The sequence below is a fragment of the Athalia rosae genome, chromosome 7 (assembly GCF_917208135.1).
Source record: "Athalia rosae chromosome 7, iyAthRosa1.1, whole genome shotgun sequence".
Lineage (NCBI taxonomy): Eukaryota > Metazoa > Arthropoda > Insecta > Hymenoptera > Athaliidae > Athalia > Athalia rosae.
Window position 1 is genome coordinate 11,225,493 of NC_064032.1, and position 16,686 is coordinate 11,242,178.

The following is a 16,686-nucleotide window of genomic DNA, read 5'->3' on the forward strand; positions in this document are numbered from 1 at the left end:
GCGAATAATTGTTAACGTATCTTTGAGTGACTGTGACATAACGTCTTGTATGACCATATTAGAATTATTAAAGCAATATTGTCAAATTGAAATTAACATATAACATCTTGTAAATTACATGGATACGAATTTAATAACAAAATGATAAATATTGTATTAGAGCGATTGTTAAATGTATCTTGTCTGCATGACTGATCAATACACAAACGACTAGTTTCAAAGTGATTATTTGATTAGCACTGATTCTTCCCCTGAACCAATCTCCCATTAACGTCCTTCATCAAAATCAGATCATGACACTAAGCCACGACGCAGAACACCGCTATGATATAAGACACGTGTATGCATGCATGCACATTAGGTCTCGGAATACTTCCTCAGTTTTCCTGTTTTCCTGATACCCAAAAAATTTTTTAGCCTTGATTCTTAACTTGAGGATCGCTGTTCTGAAGCTAGGAATTATTCTCTTTTCTTCTGTGTCGACCATTTATTGAATAAATAAATACAAGGGCAGGCATATAAATAGTCTTGCGAAAGATCAGTCGCTCTTTCTATCGGACTAGGAATAATCATGAAGGATTGAATGCATGCACATGATGAGGCACCAAGTTTCGGACCACCTCCTCGGGTTTCCTGTTCTCCTGATACAAATCTCCACTTTTCGACAAACTTTCAATTTTCAGGGCCGGCATTCTAGAGCTCTGCATTATCGGTTCCGGTTTAAAGCATGATTGAACGATCGAAGACACAGGCATGCATGCAGTCGGTCCTGCAATGCATCAGTTGCTCTTGCTTTCATAATAGGAATCAATGAACAAGGTGGAACGCATGCACCTGATCAGGCACCAGAATTCGGAATACCTCCTCGGTTTTCCTGTTCTCCTGATACCCAGGAAATTTTTTGGCCTAAATTCTAAATTCCGAAATACCTCCTCGGTTTTCCTGTTCTCCTGATGCCCAAAAAATTTTTTGGCCTGGATTCTTAACTTGAGGATCGCTGTTCTAAAGCTAGGAATTATTCTCTTTTCTTCTGTGTCGACCATTTATTGAATAAATAAATACAAGGGCAGGCATATAAATAGTCTTGCGAATGATCAGTCGCTCTTTCTATCGGACTAGGAATAATCATGAAGGATTGAATGCATGCACATGATGAGGCACCAAGTTTCGGACCACCTCCTCGGGTTTCCTGTTCTCCTGATACAAATCTCCACTTTTCGACAAACTTTCAATTTTCAGGGCCGGCATTCTAGAGCTCTGCATTATCGGTTCCGGTTTGAAGCATGATTGAACGATCGAAGACACAGGCATGCATGCAGTCGGTCCTGCAATGCATCAGTTGCTCTTGCTTTCATAATAGGAATCAATGAACAAGGTGGAACGCATGCACCTGATCAGGCACCAGAATTCGGAATACCTCCTCGGTTTTCCTGTTCTCCTGATACCCAAAAAATTTTTTGGCCTGGATTCTTAACTTGAGGATCGCTGTTCTAAAGCTAGGAATTATTCTCTTTTCTTTTGTGTCGACCATTTATTGAATAAATAAATACAAGGGCAGGCATATAAATAGTCTTGCGAAAGATCAGTCGCTCTTTCTATCGGACTAGGAATAATCATGAAGGATTGAATGCATGCACATGATGAGGCACCAAGTTTCGGACCACCTCCTCGGGTTTCCTGTTCTCCTGATACAAATCTCCACTTTTCGACAAACTTTCAATTTTCAGGGCCGGCATTCTAGAGCTCTGCATTATCGGTTCCGGTTTGAAGCATGATTGAACGATCGAAGACACAGGCATGCATGCAGTCGGTCCTGCAATGCATCAGTTGCTCTTGCTTTCATAATAGGAATCAATGAACAAGGTGGAACGCCTGCACCTGATCAGGCACCAGAATTCGGAATACCTCCTCGGTTTCCCTGTTCTCCTGATACCCAGGAAATTTTTTGGCCTAAATTCTAAATTCCGAAATACCTCCTCGGTTTTCCTGTTCTCCTGATGCCCAAAAAATTTTTTGGCCTGGATTCTTAACTTGAGGATCGCTGTTCTAAAGCTAGGAATTATTCTCTTTTCGTCTGTATCGACCATTTATTAAATAAATAAATACAAGGGCAGGCATATAAATAGTCTTGCGAAAGATCAGTCGCTCTCTCTATCGGACTAGGAATAATCATGAAGGATTGAATGCATGCACATGATGAGGCACCAAGTTTCGGACCACCTCCTCGGGTTTCCTGTTCTCCTGATACAAATCTCCACTTTTCGACAAACTTTCAATTTTCAGGGCCGGCATTCTAGAGCTCTGCATTATCGGTTCCGGTTTGAAGCATGATTGAACGATCGAAGACACAGGCATGCATGCAGTCGGTCCTGCAATGCATCAGTTGCTCTTGCTTTCATAATAGGAATCAATGAACAAGGTGGAACGCATGCACCTGATCAGGCACCAGAATTCGGAATACCTCCTCGGTTTTCCTGTTCTCCTGATACCCAAAAAATTTTTTGGCCTGGATTCTTAACTTGAGGATCGCTGTTCTAAAGCTAGGAATTATTCTCTTTTCTTTTGTGTCGACCATTTATTGAATAAATAAATACAAGGGCAGGCATATAAATAGTCTTGCGAAAGATCAGTCGCTCTTTCTATCGGACTAGGAATAATCATGAAGGATTGAATGCATGCACATGATGAGGCACCAAGTTTCGGACCACCTCCTCGGGTTTCCTGTTCTCCTGATACAAATCTCCACTTTTCGACAAACTTTCAATTTTCAGGGCCGGCATTCTAGAGCTCTGCATTATCGGTTCCGGTTTGAAGCATGATTGAACGATCGAAGACACAGGCATGCATGCAGTCGGTCCTGCAATGCATCAGTTGCTCTTGCTTTCATAATAGGAATCAATGAACAAGGTGGAACGCCTGCACCTGATCAGGCACCAGAATTCGGAATACCTCCTCGGTTTCCCTGTTCTCCTGATACCCAGGAAATTTTTTGGCCTAAATTCTAAATTCCGAAATACCTCCTCGGTTTTCCTGTTCTCCTGATGCCCAAAAAATTTTTTGGCCTGGATTCTTAACTTGAGGATCGCTGTTCTAAAGCTAGGAATTATTCTCTTTTCGTCTGTATCGACCATTTATTAAATAAATAAATACAAGGGCAGGCATATAAATAGTCTTGCGAAAGATCAGTCGCTCTCTCTATCGGACTAGGAATAATCATGAAGGATTGAATGCATGCACATGATGAGGCACCAAGTTTCGGACCACCTCCTCGGGTTTCCTGTTCTCCTGATACAAATCTCCACTTTTCGACAAACTTTCAATTTTCAGGGCCGGCATTCTAGAGCTCTGCATTATCGGTTCCGGTTTGAAGCATGATTGATCGAGCGAATAGACATGCACGCGTAGAATCAAGCCTTCATGCTTTCAGGTGAGGTCCTGAATATACGGCAAATCAGTACGCGATATGTTGCTCTTCAACGATGTTAATGAAGGATGGATGCAGGTGCGAATCTTCAGCTTCAAGAAACGAGCTTTTTGAGGATGTTCTTCATTTTTTTGAGGAGTCATCGTCGTGAAATTAATTCTGACACATCATTCATTATATCATATTAGATTTATTCATATCAAGTAAACCTATCATACAATGAATGTATTATAATAAAATTGACAGCAGATAATAATTACATGTATATTTTACATAGTTATTTCATAAAGTTTGTGACTGATAGTTACATAATGAATAATTAATGTATATATACGGTTCACGAACATAACGAACAATTCTGCAGATACACTGATGAGTCTTGCGTTTTAGAATGTAGGGCTGAGTTGCTTTCAGGCTGCCCGTTCATTTTCTGTAACAGAAGAGACGGAATTAATAAACATGAACAATTTTTTTCAGTTTTTTTCGGGCAAAAAAATACGCCATCTCGATAAGATTCATCTGTGGATTAACTTATTTAACGAATTTTATTTCAGAATGTAAAAGAGCAGCAGTATGTTAGCAAAGAGTTTCACTATTGAATCATCGCACGAATCTAAAGCCCATAGCCTTCGAATTTTTTCAGTCCTGAGTGTAGAATCCACTTCTTTTCTTAGAGGCTCTTCTTCAAGAGTCAAATATCCTAACCAAGAAATTGACAATTTCCTAAAAATTGATTATGAGCAGCTCTATACTTTATTAACGACTTTTTGATATTGTGATATGAAGAATACATTAATTGAAAACAGCCGGTAGGAATCGTCAATGAATTATATTCAATTCGGTCAATTGATAGGTATCCGTACGCTAGCGTCATCCCTCGTGGTATTTTAACAACCCTTGACGCGGGGGTCGTAATCATAAGTTGAGCGACGCGTAATCGGACGTCGATAAGGGATGAGGGTTGATAGGTATCCGTAAGCTAGCGCCATCCCTCGTGGCATTTTGACAACCCCTGACGCGGGGGTCGTAATCATAAATTGAGTTACGCGTAATCGGACGTCGATAAGGGATGAGGGTTGATTACCTACCTTATCAATGGTTACAGTGGCGGAAACCCTATAGGCTTTCGAAATACGAACAAAAAATCTGGTAGAAACTAAATCCTTGTCTTGAAAAATTTCAATTTCGAAGGGTCGTGTTCATTTGGATCTTAAGTAGTCTTGAGTAGCTTTAAACAGCCTTACAATTAGGTCAAATCATTTTTAAATTTCTAAGAGTTGGCTATGAGGTATTTTCAATCACATATTCCATGCTTGGCAGTACTTTTGTCATCCAGTTCACAATAGCAGAGAAACGCTTTCATTTGCCGGTAAAAATCATTTACATAACCGTACAGTTAAACAAATGTAAAAATTCAACAGTCCAGTCTAAAAACTTGTCCGATGAAATGCTCCTGACAAAACCGCGGATACCGCGTTGGAGATTTCGACGACTAATCGCAAGGTAAAATTCAAATGAAAATTCAAAGTATCTCGCAATCATTACAAGACAGAACAAGAAACTAACCATTACTGGTCTGGAACGACAAGTGGCAATTCAAAAGAATTTCAAATTCATTCAATCAGCCTACCTCACAGATTATTTTCACTAAAAAAAGACGACGTGAAATGTTTATCCACGACGGAGATTCGAGGATGTGGAAAATTGTCGAAATTCGAATCCTGTCAATTAAATCCTTGCATGTTGGATCCGAGCAAACCAGAACCAACGGTAGTTATAATCGGCGGTGGAATGGCCGGCCTTTCCGCAGCTCATCGTTTCGTCCAATGCGGTTTGCAGAATTTCACAATACTGGAAGCAACGGATCGGTGAGAATTTTCATCATAAGAAAATCCCGATCTCCCCGTTTTCATATAATTTATTACCATAATATTAGATTGACTAAATTTCAGACCTGGTGGTCGAATCCATTCCTGCTGGTTAGGTGACGGTGTCGCAGAAATGGGAGCCACATGGATCGAAGGCGGATGCGTCGCGAATCCCGTCTTCACCCTCGCAGCTCAAGAAGGACTCCTGAAAACGCCGCTTTTCAGACCGGATCCAAGCCGCGGTATTTTTTGCACCAGTGACGGCCGCGCGATCGATCTCCCCGTCAGTATCACCGCCTACCACACATTCAAACAAATAGAACAACAAGCTTCGACTTTGTTCACTCTGGGATGTGGTCGTTCTCATGGTACCCTACTGAATTTCATGGGACTCAGGATACAACAGGAACTTCACAATTTCCCCGATGAACAACGGTATTAACAATAACTGTATGATCTCTACGTAATATTAATTTATTTAATTTTCACTTGCGCCGTTTTGTGTTTGGGTACAATTTGTTCTCTTTCACTTTTCAATTTCAGATACGACGCGGCGCGCGTTATGTACGGTATGACGAACTGCGTTCGTTGTCGTTGCGGCGATGATCTTTCTCTGATTTCAGCCGACAACTTTGGAAGTTACATCGAAATTCCCGGTGGTAATATTCGCATACCACTCGGTTACGTTGGTGTATTGGCTCCGTTATTACGAGATTTACCAAGTTGTTCTTTGCGGTACGGTAAACCAGTGAGTTGCGTTCGTTGGGGTGCTATAAACGATTCAAAATCTCCAAGGGCGGTTGTAAAATGTTGCGACGGTGAAGAATTTCCAGCTGATTACGTTATAATAACCGTATCACTCGGCGTATTGAAAAATCAACACGACAAATTATTCTGCCCCGGTTTGCCAGTCGATAAAATCGAGGCAATTTCAAAACTGGGTTACGGATACGTGAATAAAATTTTTATGGAATACTCAAGGCCGTTTTGGGCATGGAAAGAAGGTGGAATTAAATTGGCTTGGTCACACGACGAACTTGCGGATCGATGTGACTGGGTGAAAGGTTCGTTTGCGAAAATAATATATACACCTTCCCCTAATCCTTCCCTAAACAATTATAAAACTTTACTACAATTTGGTATAATTACCTTTTCCACAAGGTGTTTCCAATGTCGAGGAACTGGCGAATTCACAGCACGTCTTGTGCGCCTGGATATCCGGCAGAGAAGCGTCTGACATGGAACTTTGTTCGGACGAAGAAGTTGTCGAATCGATTACCAGAGTTCTTCGAAAGTTCACCGGGGATCCAACTCTTCCTTATCCCATTAATTTATTACGCAGTAGATGGTGCACGGATCAACATTTCGCCGGGTCTTACAGCTACATGGGGATGGAGAGTACGGTCGGACATCAATGTGACCTTGCTAGCCCGCTGCCTGGTAAAAAGAAAAGAAGAGAAAATGGTCGTCATTTGTCGGTTATCCTTTTCTTTCAATACTCACAGGACCCTGCGAACCTATTCCTCCCATTTTACTTTTTGCCGGTGAAGCAACGATACCTGGACACTACAGTACCGTTCACGGTGCCAGACTCAGCGGAATTCGCGAAGCAGAAAGAATCATCCAGCTGACTAAGAAGTGATTAAAAAAAAATTGTCATCGCAAAAATCGTTCGAAGGGACGTCTCAATTTGTTTTTTTTTTTTTTTTCGTTTTCGTTTTTACAGATTTGGAGGACCACCCACCGCGGCGGCTTCTGGAGCACACTCGTGCAATCAGTCCTGCTGAACGTGAAACAATGAACAAAAAACATATAATTATGTATAAACGTGTAAAAAAATAAAATAAAACGAAGTGCTGTAATATTTTTGTCCTTGATCGGTCGAATCTGATCTTCCTTTGAAAACGAAAGCAGAAGATTCGAGCTCTGATTTGGTTCAAATTTTATCCATCGGTAACTGCATTTTCCAAAAAGTTATCAGCGTCGGAAAATTGACTAGTTTGCTCCAGATAAGTCGTGTTGTACTTATTCTTTTATTCGTACAACACTTTCTTCGAATGGAACGATGACTATCAGCGTTTTCTACGTATATTTTGATAGAAGGGTCGATAAGAGTGGAATTAAAATGTAGGTCAGTGGGTGAGCCATCTTTATGCCGACTTACTATTCGTTATATAGGGACGTGTTTCCTTGATAAAAAATTGAAAAAAATCTCGTTGCTATTTACCTGGCTAAATCTCTAGGTAAATGTTGGCGTAATAATGATCAACGTTGCGATACCATGGAATCAGATGAAAAAAAGGATTATGCAAAATGTTGTTCTTGCGTGTCTTTTTCAAAAAATTCGTCACGCATCGAAAACTATTTACGTAATTTCAGATTATCGGAAGCGTGCAGCTGCTACGGTGGATTGATTTTAATTGCAGATTGAACACGATAACAATAAATATTTTATTAACCGATCGGTCTGATGGAGTACACATTTATGATTTATATGCTTCACATATATCATGACGGAACAATAAATATATATGTATATATATATATCGTTATAATCACATATAACACACAACAATAACACGCGATGATTTATTCACCGACATAAATATGTATAATTATATATTTTGCGTTCGAATCCGGTTCGATACGTCAGGTATTTTTATTATTTCTTTTTTCTTTCAATTAATATATGTAGTATTTATTACAATAGTTAAAGCGTGAAATACGATGAGCAAAAGATCGCCTCGCGTCTTTTTTCCCTTTTCCATTTCCTCCCCGATTTGGTCCCTCGAATAATCGTTTTTAAAGCGACAATAATTGGGCCCTTGAATCCATTGATCAGGTAATCATCAATTTTACCCGGATTTATATATCAGGTAACTTCGCTGCACCTTATTCAAATTCTATATATAGATCTATAAATAGACGTTAATCGTAATATAATTATTAGTCAATAATCTTAATATTATTGTCCAAACCGCAGCTCGCCTATTCTTTTTTTTTTTTCATACATACATATAGTCAATAGTGATTGATCAATACGTGAGTATTTAGGTGATTTACATTTTCATCAAATTCATTTCTACGTCGTCATAGGAATTATGTAACGTGAATTCTTCCTTTCGAATTCACGCGACTTCACGTGCCAAATATTTTATTAAACTATCATTCTTTTCATCGCCGTATAAGAAGCGCGCTTACATACACACACACACACACACACAGAGAGACAAACCTACACAAAATTATCAGCACACATAGATATTTCTTTTTAGTTTCTTTACGTTATTTTCTTTTTTCTCACGACGATAAAATGTGCAGGGTACGTGAAACTTTATATTGCTACGGAAATCTATCTTCTGTTTTCATTCGTTCTTCTCGAGTTTGAAACTGCAACGAATCAGCTATGATTGATTGCAGGTTGAAGGAGGAACTAGGGCTCTGCAAGAGCGGGCAATTTGGGCCCGCCATCACTTGGAGTTAGGCTGTTCGGCGAGAACCTCGTCAGCTCGTAATTTGATTTCCTTCCAAGAATTTTGTATGTCTATACTTTCGCTGAGACGAGAGCACACAGCGAGTCTCAGAAAATATGTGTCCTTGATTTTCGATGGCACGAGATGAATGTATCCAGCACCGTTTATACGTTTCAAAAACGCCTCGTTCACGTCGTTCGATGCCTGAAAATTATTGAGGCAAAAGAAAGGAAACGATTAAAAAAAGAGAACGAATGAATAAATAAAATATTGTACGTCTGCCTCTATTGTTTTTTTTTTTTGTTTTAATTTTCTTCTAGTCTTCTGTATGACTCATAATTGAAAATCTGATGCAAAGATTGATTGCGGGGCGATTGCCGTCCTGCTTTCTGATTTTCTAGTCGCATATATGTACGTGTCTGTAAATATGTGAGAATCTGAGTATGCAATAGCTAACGAGTCGACTATGTATATATAAACTAGATAGATATATAAATTAACTAAGTCAGGGACGTTGTCAACGTTAACGAGAAGGTCATCTGAGGTAAGAATCGAGCGTTACTTTCACGAATGTTTTCAAGATTACGTCGATTTGGTACGATTTGCACCGTCAGCTGAACGAACGATCGCAATAAACTACGGCGTGGTGGGTATCAAATGTGATTGAAGAAAAAAAAATTCACACCACAAAAAATTGAAAGATCGATCGATGGAATGAAGGGGAAGTAGAAGATTTATATCTTACCTTCAATCTGAAGCACACAAGTCCAACGATGACTTCAGAGACTATTTCAAATCTTGGATCCGATAAAACTAGTGCCTCGAATTCATGAGCTTGAGCAACGTGTTTTCTTATGTATTTTTGCAAATTTTGAACACCGTATAAACGTATGACGAACCACAATTTCAATGCGCGGAATCTACGGCCCAATGGAATCTGCCAGTGCTGAAATAGAATCAAATTCAATAAGTAAATTCTCTTTTGAAAACTTTTTCGCTAATTTTTGGAGCTTACTCGATAATCAGGAAGAGAACATCCTTGTGCGTCGTGCTTTAGGTAAAGTGGATCCACGTTGAAGGCGTTCACAACCCAAGTCGGATCCTTGAGCCACATCGCTGAACAATCGAAAGTAACCAACATCCACTTGTGAGGGTTAAAATTAAAAGATTCCGCCAATTCCACGCCCTTCATCAAGTAACGAAACTCCGGGCAAATGAAAGCAGATCCTAGAAAGAAAAAAGAATCAAATAAAAGTTCCATGAGAAAGGCGAAAAATTTGGTTCAAAACATCGGTCGGAGAGTTCGCGAGTCGTTGAAATCACCTGCATAGGCAGCGTCGACATGGAGCCAAATTTGTTCCCGAGTAGTAACCGCCCCAATTTCCTCCAGATTATCGAAAGCACACGAGGATGTTGTCCCGAGCGTGGCAACGACCTGGCGATAATATCATTAAGAATATTGATCTCATAATTGAATAATAACAAAGTATACGATTCGCCGAAATATTTTTCTTCTTACGTAAAATGGGATCAGCCCCTTTTCCTTATCTTCACGTATAGCGTCCGCTAGAGTATTCCCTCTCAGTCTATACTTCGCATCAACATCCAAAAGTCGAAAACGAACACCTCCCAAAAGTCCGGCTCTCTCAACCGAACTGTGAGCTTGACCTACGAATTGATAATTAATGAGATAAATAAATTAATAAATCAGATTCGCGAATTTTCAAAGTTACTTTCTTCTCCATTTACTTCTTTTTTATCCTCCATTCGGATCCCTACTTCGACAATACCAAGGTATTTAAAAAAGAGAAGAAGAAAATTATGAGTTTCTTTCTTTTGAAACTGAAAAAAAAGTAGAGAGAATAAAAATCCCGAAGAATGTTTGTGCATGACCGCACTGTGAAATATAACGCGGAGTGCTCTCGAAAAAGAAAAAAAATGCTTTTCGAATGAGCGTTCTCTCTCTAAATTCACCTACGACAACGTTATGCACATAATACATCATATACTACATAGAGTATACCCATGTATTACGGAACCTATGTCAATTGTCGTTATAGAGTGCCTGGCGGCTTTGAAAAGTAAATGGCGGTGGAAGGGGGGTTTGGACGGAGTGGAAGGTTGAGTGGTTATTACGCGTTGCCACGGTGACAAAGTGCTCGATGATGAAGTGCTTTGCGAAAACCCCGACCCTCTCTCACTCTATTTCACTCTTCTCTACGGTGTGTCTTCCACAGACTCCCGCGGGACGCCAAAATCCGCCCTTTCCTCCCCCACCCCCACACCCCCACACCCCCAACCCTCCCTCCTCCAAGCCTTGAGAGGGTGATCTTCGCTACCCCGGCATATAATTTCACTCTCGCGATTCTATGGAAGACAAGAAACGATTACTTGCTCCCGTTGTATCAAAGGACGAACAATGTACCCGCGGGGCAAAGCGTTGATTTAAATTCAACTACCCCACCTTTGAACTGCAGCCCCGAGACCCCCAACCGTCTATGTAAAATACCTATTGTGTTCACAAGCTGAAAGATCAACGATACAAGTTTAATTCTAAGTGAAATAATGGTTATCATTTTGTGGAAACAGGAATGGATAAGCTTGGTATGTAGGTATGTGACAGACGTTGGATAAAGAAAATAGATGATAAATTGTTTCCAAATTTTGTCTTCTGAAGGATTTTAGAATTCCGATCGATGAGAGGTGATGACTAGTTTTGGAAGAGAGAGTTTGAGAAATGATATCTGTTCGATCAAGAGATAGAGAATTTGAAAAATCTCTTTGACGATGATGAACCCGTATATTGATAGAAATTTTCTTCATTTATGAAACTTACAGGATCCATAAGCTACGAGTTTTCCAACAATCTCGTTATCCGTCCATTCGGGATGTTGATCTTTTACTTTCTTCAACATTTTGGCCTTAGCACCAAGAAGAGCGACTAAAGTTGCCTCGCTGGCTGTTCCCTGTTCGATCAGAGATTGTTTAAAAACAAAATAATCAAGCCATTTGCAATGATCTTAATGACGAGAAAAAAAAGACGCTGTAATTAAGAAACTGGAAAGAAAGAAGATAAATGCAATACATTCATCTCACCTGAATCACCCCGCCGCCTTTTCCTCCGCCGGATGATAAAAACACCGGAGGTAAATCGAGCATTTTTCCGAGCCAATCGAGCATTATAACTTCGAGTTCAGTGCACGCTGGGCTAGCGATCTGTGAAACATTGTAAATTTTCTTTCTCATCCACAATCAAAATTCATAGTATAATTAATTCCTTTTTCTACTCCATGAAAATCGTACCCATGTAAATCCTATGCAGGCAATTGCACCGCTCAACATATCAGCTACTATTCCAGGGTAGGATTGAGCCGTTGGAAAATAAGCGTGAAATCTCGGACTGTGCCAATGGGTAATCTGCGATAGAATTGAATTCATTGATTAGGTTCAACTTCAATTAGAAGCCGATAAAAAAAATTTATGTCAGAAAAATAAATTCAAATGTACCCCAGGCATGATGACCCTCTCAATATCGGCCATAACTTCTTCCCAATTTTCGGGTGATTGCGGTGCTTCCGTAGGAAGTAGGGGCATTAAATATCCGGGTTCAACGGTCGGCAGAACGCGCCTGTAAAAATTAAAAAATTAAATTAAATAACAAAACAAACAAAATTTGTGCCAGTGAACAAATAGAGGATGAAAAAAGTATTGTAGCTATCTTCGAGGAAATTTCGAAGTTGCATTTGGTTCGATGTTACAATACGAATGTACGCTTGGTTTTTTGATATTTCTCTTTTTTTTTTTTTTGCTCTACCATTCGAAAGGGTTAAACAATGTGTGTATACGTGGTAATTGACAATTGGAGCGTATACAAAATTACATCGCGAAAGCAATCTGCGAGAGCCGCCAAGGCCAAGTTATCTCATACCTATATACCTATGTATCTTTATTACGGCAATGATAATATCTCCTTTCTCCAGTCATTGCACAGCAATTGCCTTTGCATTATTTATGTATTGATATACATACACATATTACGTTATTTGTTATAACCCACGTTACATCAAGTCTCGTTTCGGCAGTGGAGATTTTTTTTTTCTCTCTCTGTCGAACACGCGAAATTCGTAAGGCCAGCGATCGAAAGAACGTATCAATTAATTTGAGAGATACCTTTTTTTCAATTATACGATCGACTCACCTGTCTCTGATGTTTTCCAAATAATTCGTAATGAAATTTGTCATCTCCGCAGAGAATTCCTTGAAACTTTGAGGATCCATGACGGGTTTTTTTTATTCCTTATTTATAAATCCGTTCGCTGGAAAAAAAGAAAATTAAATCAACAAATGTATGAAACAATTTTTCCCTATAATTAACTACACCAACGTAACAATTCAAAAATAATTCTAGTAGTTGAAAAAAAAAAAAAAAACGACAAGAACAATTAGTATCAATTCACAGAGAAGAAGAAGAAAAAAAAAAATCGACATATAACGGTCTAAAGAAGTAAACTAAGATTTAGGGTTTTTTCTTTCAATTTGAAACGTACGCACTTATAAAGTGTAAGAATCTCTACGGTGCGGCGAAGTGTGTCCCCGCGAGTATCCGTTTACCTCATTCAATTACAATAAATTGTCCGCTCCATTAAACTATTGCGTGATATGGAAGACGCTCGCGTTCTTCGAATACCTTATCTATTGGCCGATCTGTATAATCTTATCATTTTTATCTGTAGAAAATCCGCCGAAATTTTGCCCATCAAATGCATCCCGCCTAATAGGTCACGCGCACCAGGTTACGCATTCTGTGTACCCAAAATCCATGCACGGTTTTCTGATTTTTTTTTTTTTTTTTTTGTTTGTCTTTTCAAATAGACAATAGAGCTATTTTATGCGTACGGTACGTACGTACGTGTCTATGATTATAACAGCTGAGCAGGTTTCCTCGTCATGAGGAAAAAGTAAAAGTTCTTCGACCCTGACTTTTCCCTCACGACGTACAGGCGATGGGTTTCCCCCCTCGTTTCAAAATATTCGCGTAAATGGGTATCTATGTATTGCTTTATATACGTCCAAGTGATTTTTCATATTTATCCTGTTAACGGGAACCTACACAACAGTTTTCTTATGTACGGAACATTCTTGGTACGGTTTACGCAATTGAGTTGCGCGGTCGGTTAAATGGTTTTTGTTTCATTAGTCCTTTTTTTCTATGCAAATGTATATCAAACGTGTATATTAACGATTCCAGGCATATGCAGGGCAATGTAGGGCAATATACGGAGTACTTGCAGAAACCATGAGAGGGGAAAAAAACAATCAAATCCGGAATGATGTTTGAAATCCTTTTCGACCATTTTTTAATAAAATTTTATCACATTTTTCGGGTACCCCATTCTGCCCCGTTGCCCCGCTGCCCCATATTGCCCCGAATTCCCCTACCTATACCTATAATCAATTCAATTCACGATCAAGGCAACAGATTCCATGTGTATATATTATTAGAGTCCCATAATGTCGTCACGGATTACTTGAAAATTAGGTATTCATCGCTATCGACAAATTTTAATGTAAATCTGATATAAAAAGAAAAAGAAACAACGTGCAAATTTATGATCTGGAATTCGAAGGTTGCGAAAATGCATTTTAATACATCAGACACATATTTTCTGTCTAATACGTATTTGGGTGTTAAGTTTGCGAAATTGATTCTTCATTATCCTTGGTCGTTTATCCCGTTGAATCGACTAAGACGTGTCAGAGAGTTCTTTTTCGTTTTTTTTTTTTTTTTTTTCTTCAAGTCAATGGTAAATAGATTTGTCCAAAGGTGTACCGAATTATATAGCGATACTTTCTACACCTACTTCATAAAATACTGTACAATTGTTTGTTTTTTTTTCCCTCCTTTTTTTTCTCCGGGTCGGGTAATGCTCTCCTGCAGGTGTTGTGCTAAACTCTCGAGTAGCAGAGTTTCTCAAACTTCACACTTCTTTTTTAAAATAAAAATTCAAAATTCCTTTCAAATGATATCCTATTTTCCTATCTATCAAATTCTTGAGCAAAAGGACCGCACCTCCCGTTTGATCCCTTCACAATTTTTAATCGAACGTTGGTAAAAATTTTTCAAATATTTTTCGAACCGACCAATCGCTGACTCGACGATCGCAGATTATTATTACACATCAAGCAAATGGCGATCGAATTAATTAGTGGAATGATTATGAAATACCTTCGATATATGACGCGCTTCTCCGCTCCGCTGGGTAGGAGAGGAAATAAAAAGAAGAACCGGAGAATCCTCGGAGAATATGAGTTGATTTTTTTTTTTTCTGCAAATTTTACTTGTGGCTTCGGACGAGGAAACACTTACTCTCCTTGTTGTTTTTAATGTTTATTTGTTTTCTTTGCTGGTAATTTTTGTTTAAACCGTCGGCCCCGTTTCTTCTCTACCGTACGGTAGCCCGCGAGCAAGTGTCGTGAATCTATCGGACACCCACCTTTATGTATCCCCTCTACACACCCATGACTCCTGGGCAGCTTACGAACCGACCCCTTCCAAAGCGACCCTTGATCGCGCTATACGCCCCCGCAAATCGAGGACCCTGGGGAACTTTTCCTTCAGTTTCTTCTTATCCTCCCGCTCCTCCGTTCGTTTCTTTTTTCAACTTTTGTCTTCTTGTTTTTGGTTCGATTTAAAAGAAAATTTTCTTCTCTTTTTTCAATCTAAAGAAGCAACAGCCAGAACTACAAAAGATTTTGAATGAACTAACTTCAAATGAGTTAATTCATTTTCCTTCTGTATCAATTCAAAGCACTGAAGAAGGAAGAGAAAAAGATTTTGTCTTTGACACGAATTTTATACAACGCGTTACCTCCGTGTCACTGCATAATTCTTACCATACATATTGCAAAAAGAAGTACAGGATATTGGAGAAAAAACTCTTGCTGCATGATGTTTTTTTTTTAATAGCGGAGTACGGGGTCTTTTGGACGAGGATTTCAACGAATACAATTTTCTATTCGACTCGTGAGAAAAAATCAGAGCAAGATTATCATCTATAGAAAATATTGGGATCGTGACCCTTCCCAGTTCTGGCAATCAGATAAAATAAATTTTCATCTACATCTCGTTTGTCACGGTACAGGACTAGCGAAGAACTTTTTGAGATGAAGCTGTTCGACGCTGCAGCACGAACGCGATTCGAAAATCTCGTTAAGCTTCGTCATTCGTGAGATAAAATACCTATACATTTATATTATATAGATGTAAAGATTATATCTCGCAGTTGAATTCAACTAATCGAATTAAGGACGTGAATCCTAGCGAATCGTCCCAGGGGATTCCCTATAGGAACCATCGCCACTCGAGTCGCCGCGATTCTTGTAGATATCTAAAATAAGTTGCCTGCTGTAGAACGTCGAGCTGATTTTCTTTCTCGATTATTTTTTCCTCTTCGTTTTCTTCTTCTGTCAAATTTATGGCATTTGATTGTTAACGACGTCATGATCTCGCAAGTCACACGGACTTCATTTTGAGTCCCGGTATAGATATTATACGGCCGTTCTTCCTGTAGAATGTAGATCGATCTAATGCTGCCGCATACATGACGTCCAAGTTTACCGATTTAATTGCAACAACGATCGCCTATAAAATCAACCTTCGAAAATATAGGGCGATCGAGTATCGCGCGTAAAACTTTGTTGTATTCGGTTTATCCGCGTAGAAAGCAACTTCGCATAACGTCGGTCAAATGACGTGGGATAAAAAAAATTTATTGGACAACTTCATGCCCTGGGCAATTCACGTGTATTTTTGGCACAATACAGTCGAATATAATGCGAGGGATCACGTCTTTCTATCGATGAACGGAGAGAAAAAGAGGTATAATGATGTGATAAAAAAAAGAACCATTGGCAAAATTAT

The 16,686-nt window shown here is 39.2% G+C and overlaps 2 protein-coding genes and 1 long non-coding RNA gene across 5 annotated transcripts; 1 reads left to right on the forward strand and 2 right to left on the reverse strand.

Moving 5' to 3' along the window:
* Window positions 1–3,670: 3,670 nt before the first annotated feature.
* LOC125501910 lies at window positions 3,671–6,579 on the reverse strand. The gene is made up of 4 exons (XR_007279647.1): window positions 6,442–6,579; window positions 5,379–5,589; window positions 5,055–5,275; window positions 3,671–3,854 (listed from the first exon to the last, which is right to left on the reverse strand). It is a non-coding gene; the product is annotated as an uncharacterized LOC125501910 (long non-coding RNA).
* Window positions 4,314–7,444, forward strand: LOC105689595 (spermine oxidase). Its single transcript, XM_048659050.1, has 6 exons — window positions 4,314–5,292; window positions 5,377–5,727; window positions 5,836–6,356; window positions 6,454–6,732; window positions 6,798–6,930; window positions 7,019–7,444. Exons 1-6 carry the CDS (start codon window positions 5,165–5,167, stop codon window positions 7,077–7,079), a joined length of 1,473 nt encoding a protein of 490 aa, XP_048515007.1. The 5' UTR covers window positions 4,314–5,164; the 3' UTR covers window positions 7,080–7,444.
* A 275-nt stretch (window positions 7,445–7,719) lies between these two features.
* Window positions 7,720–15,237, reverse strand: LOC105689604 (aromatic-L-amino-acid decarboxylase). Of its 3 annotated transcripts, none has more exons than XM_012406749.3 (11): window positions 14,992–15,237; window positions 12,964–13,081; window positions 12,273–12,393; window positions 12,069–12,182; window positions 11,862–11,981; window positions 11,602–11,731; window positions 10,285–10,433; window positions 10,089–10,200; window positions 9,781–9,992; window positions 9,511–9,711; window positions 7,720–8,969 (listed from the first exon to the last, which is right to left on the reverse strand). In XM_012406749.3, exons 2-11 carry the CDS (start codon window positions 13,041–13,043, stop codon window positions 8,763–8,765), a joined length of 1,446 nt encoding a protein of 481 aa, XP_012262172.1. In that variant the 5' UTR covers window positions 13,044–13,081; window positions 14,992–15,237; the 3' UTR covers window positions 7,720–8,762. The 3 variants fall into 3 exon arrangements, with proteins under 3 accessions (XP_012262172.1, XP_048515005.1, XP_048515006.1); XM_048659048.1 differs by lacking the exon at window positions 14,992–15,237 and adding an exon at window positions 13,317–13,454; XM_048659049.1 differs by lacking the exon at window positions 14,992–15,237 and adding an exon at window positions 13,313–13,332.
* Between the last annotated feature and the right edge of the window lie 1,449 nt (window positions 15,238–16,686).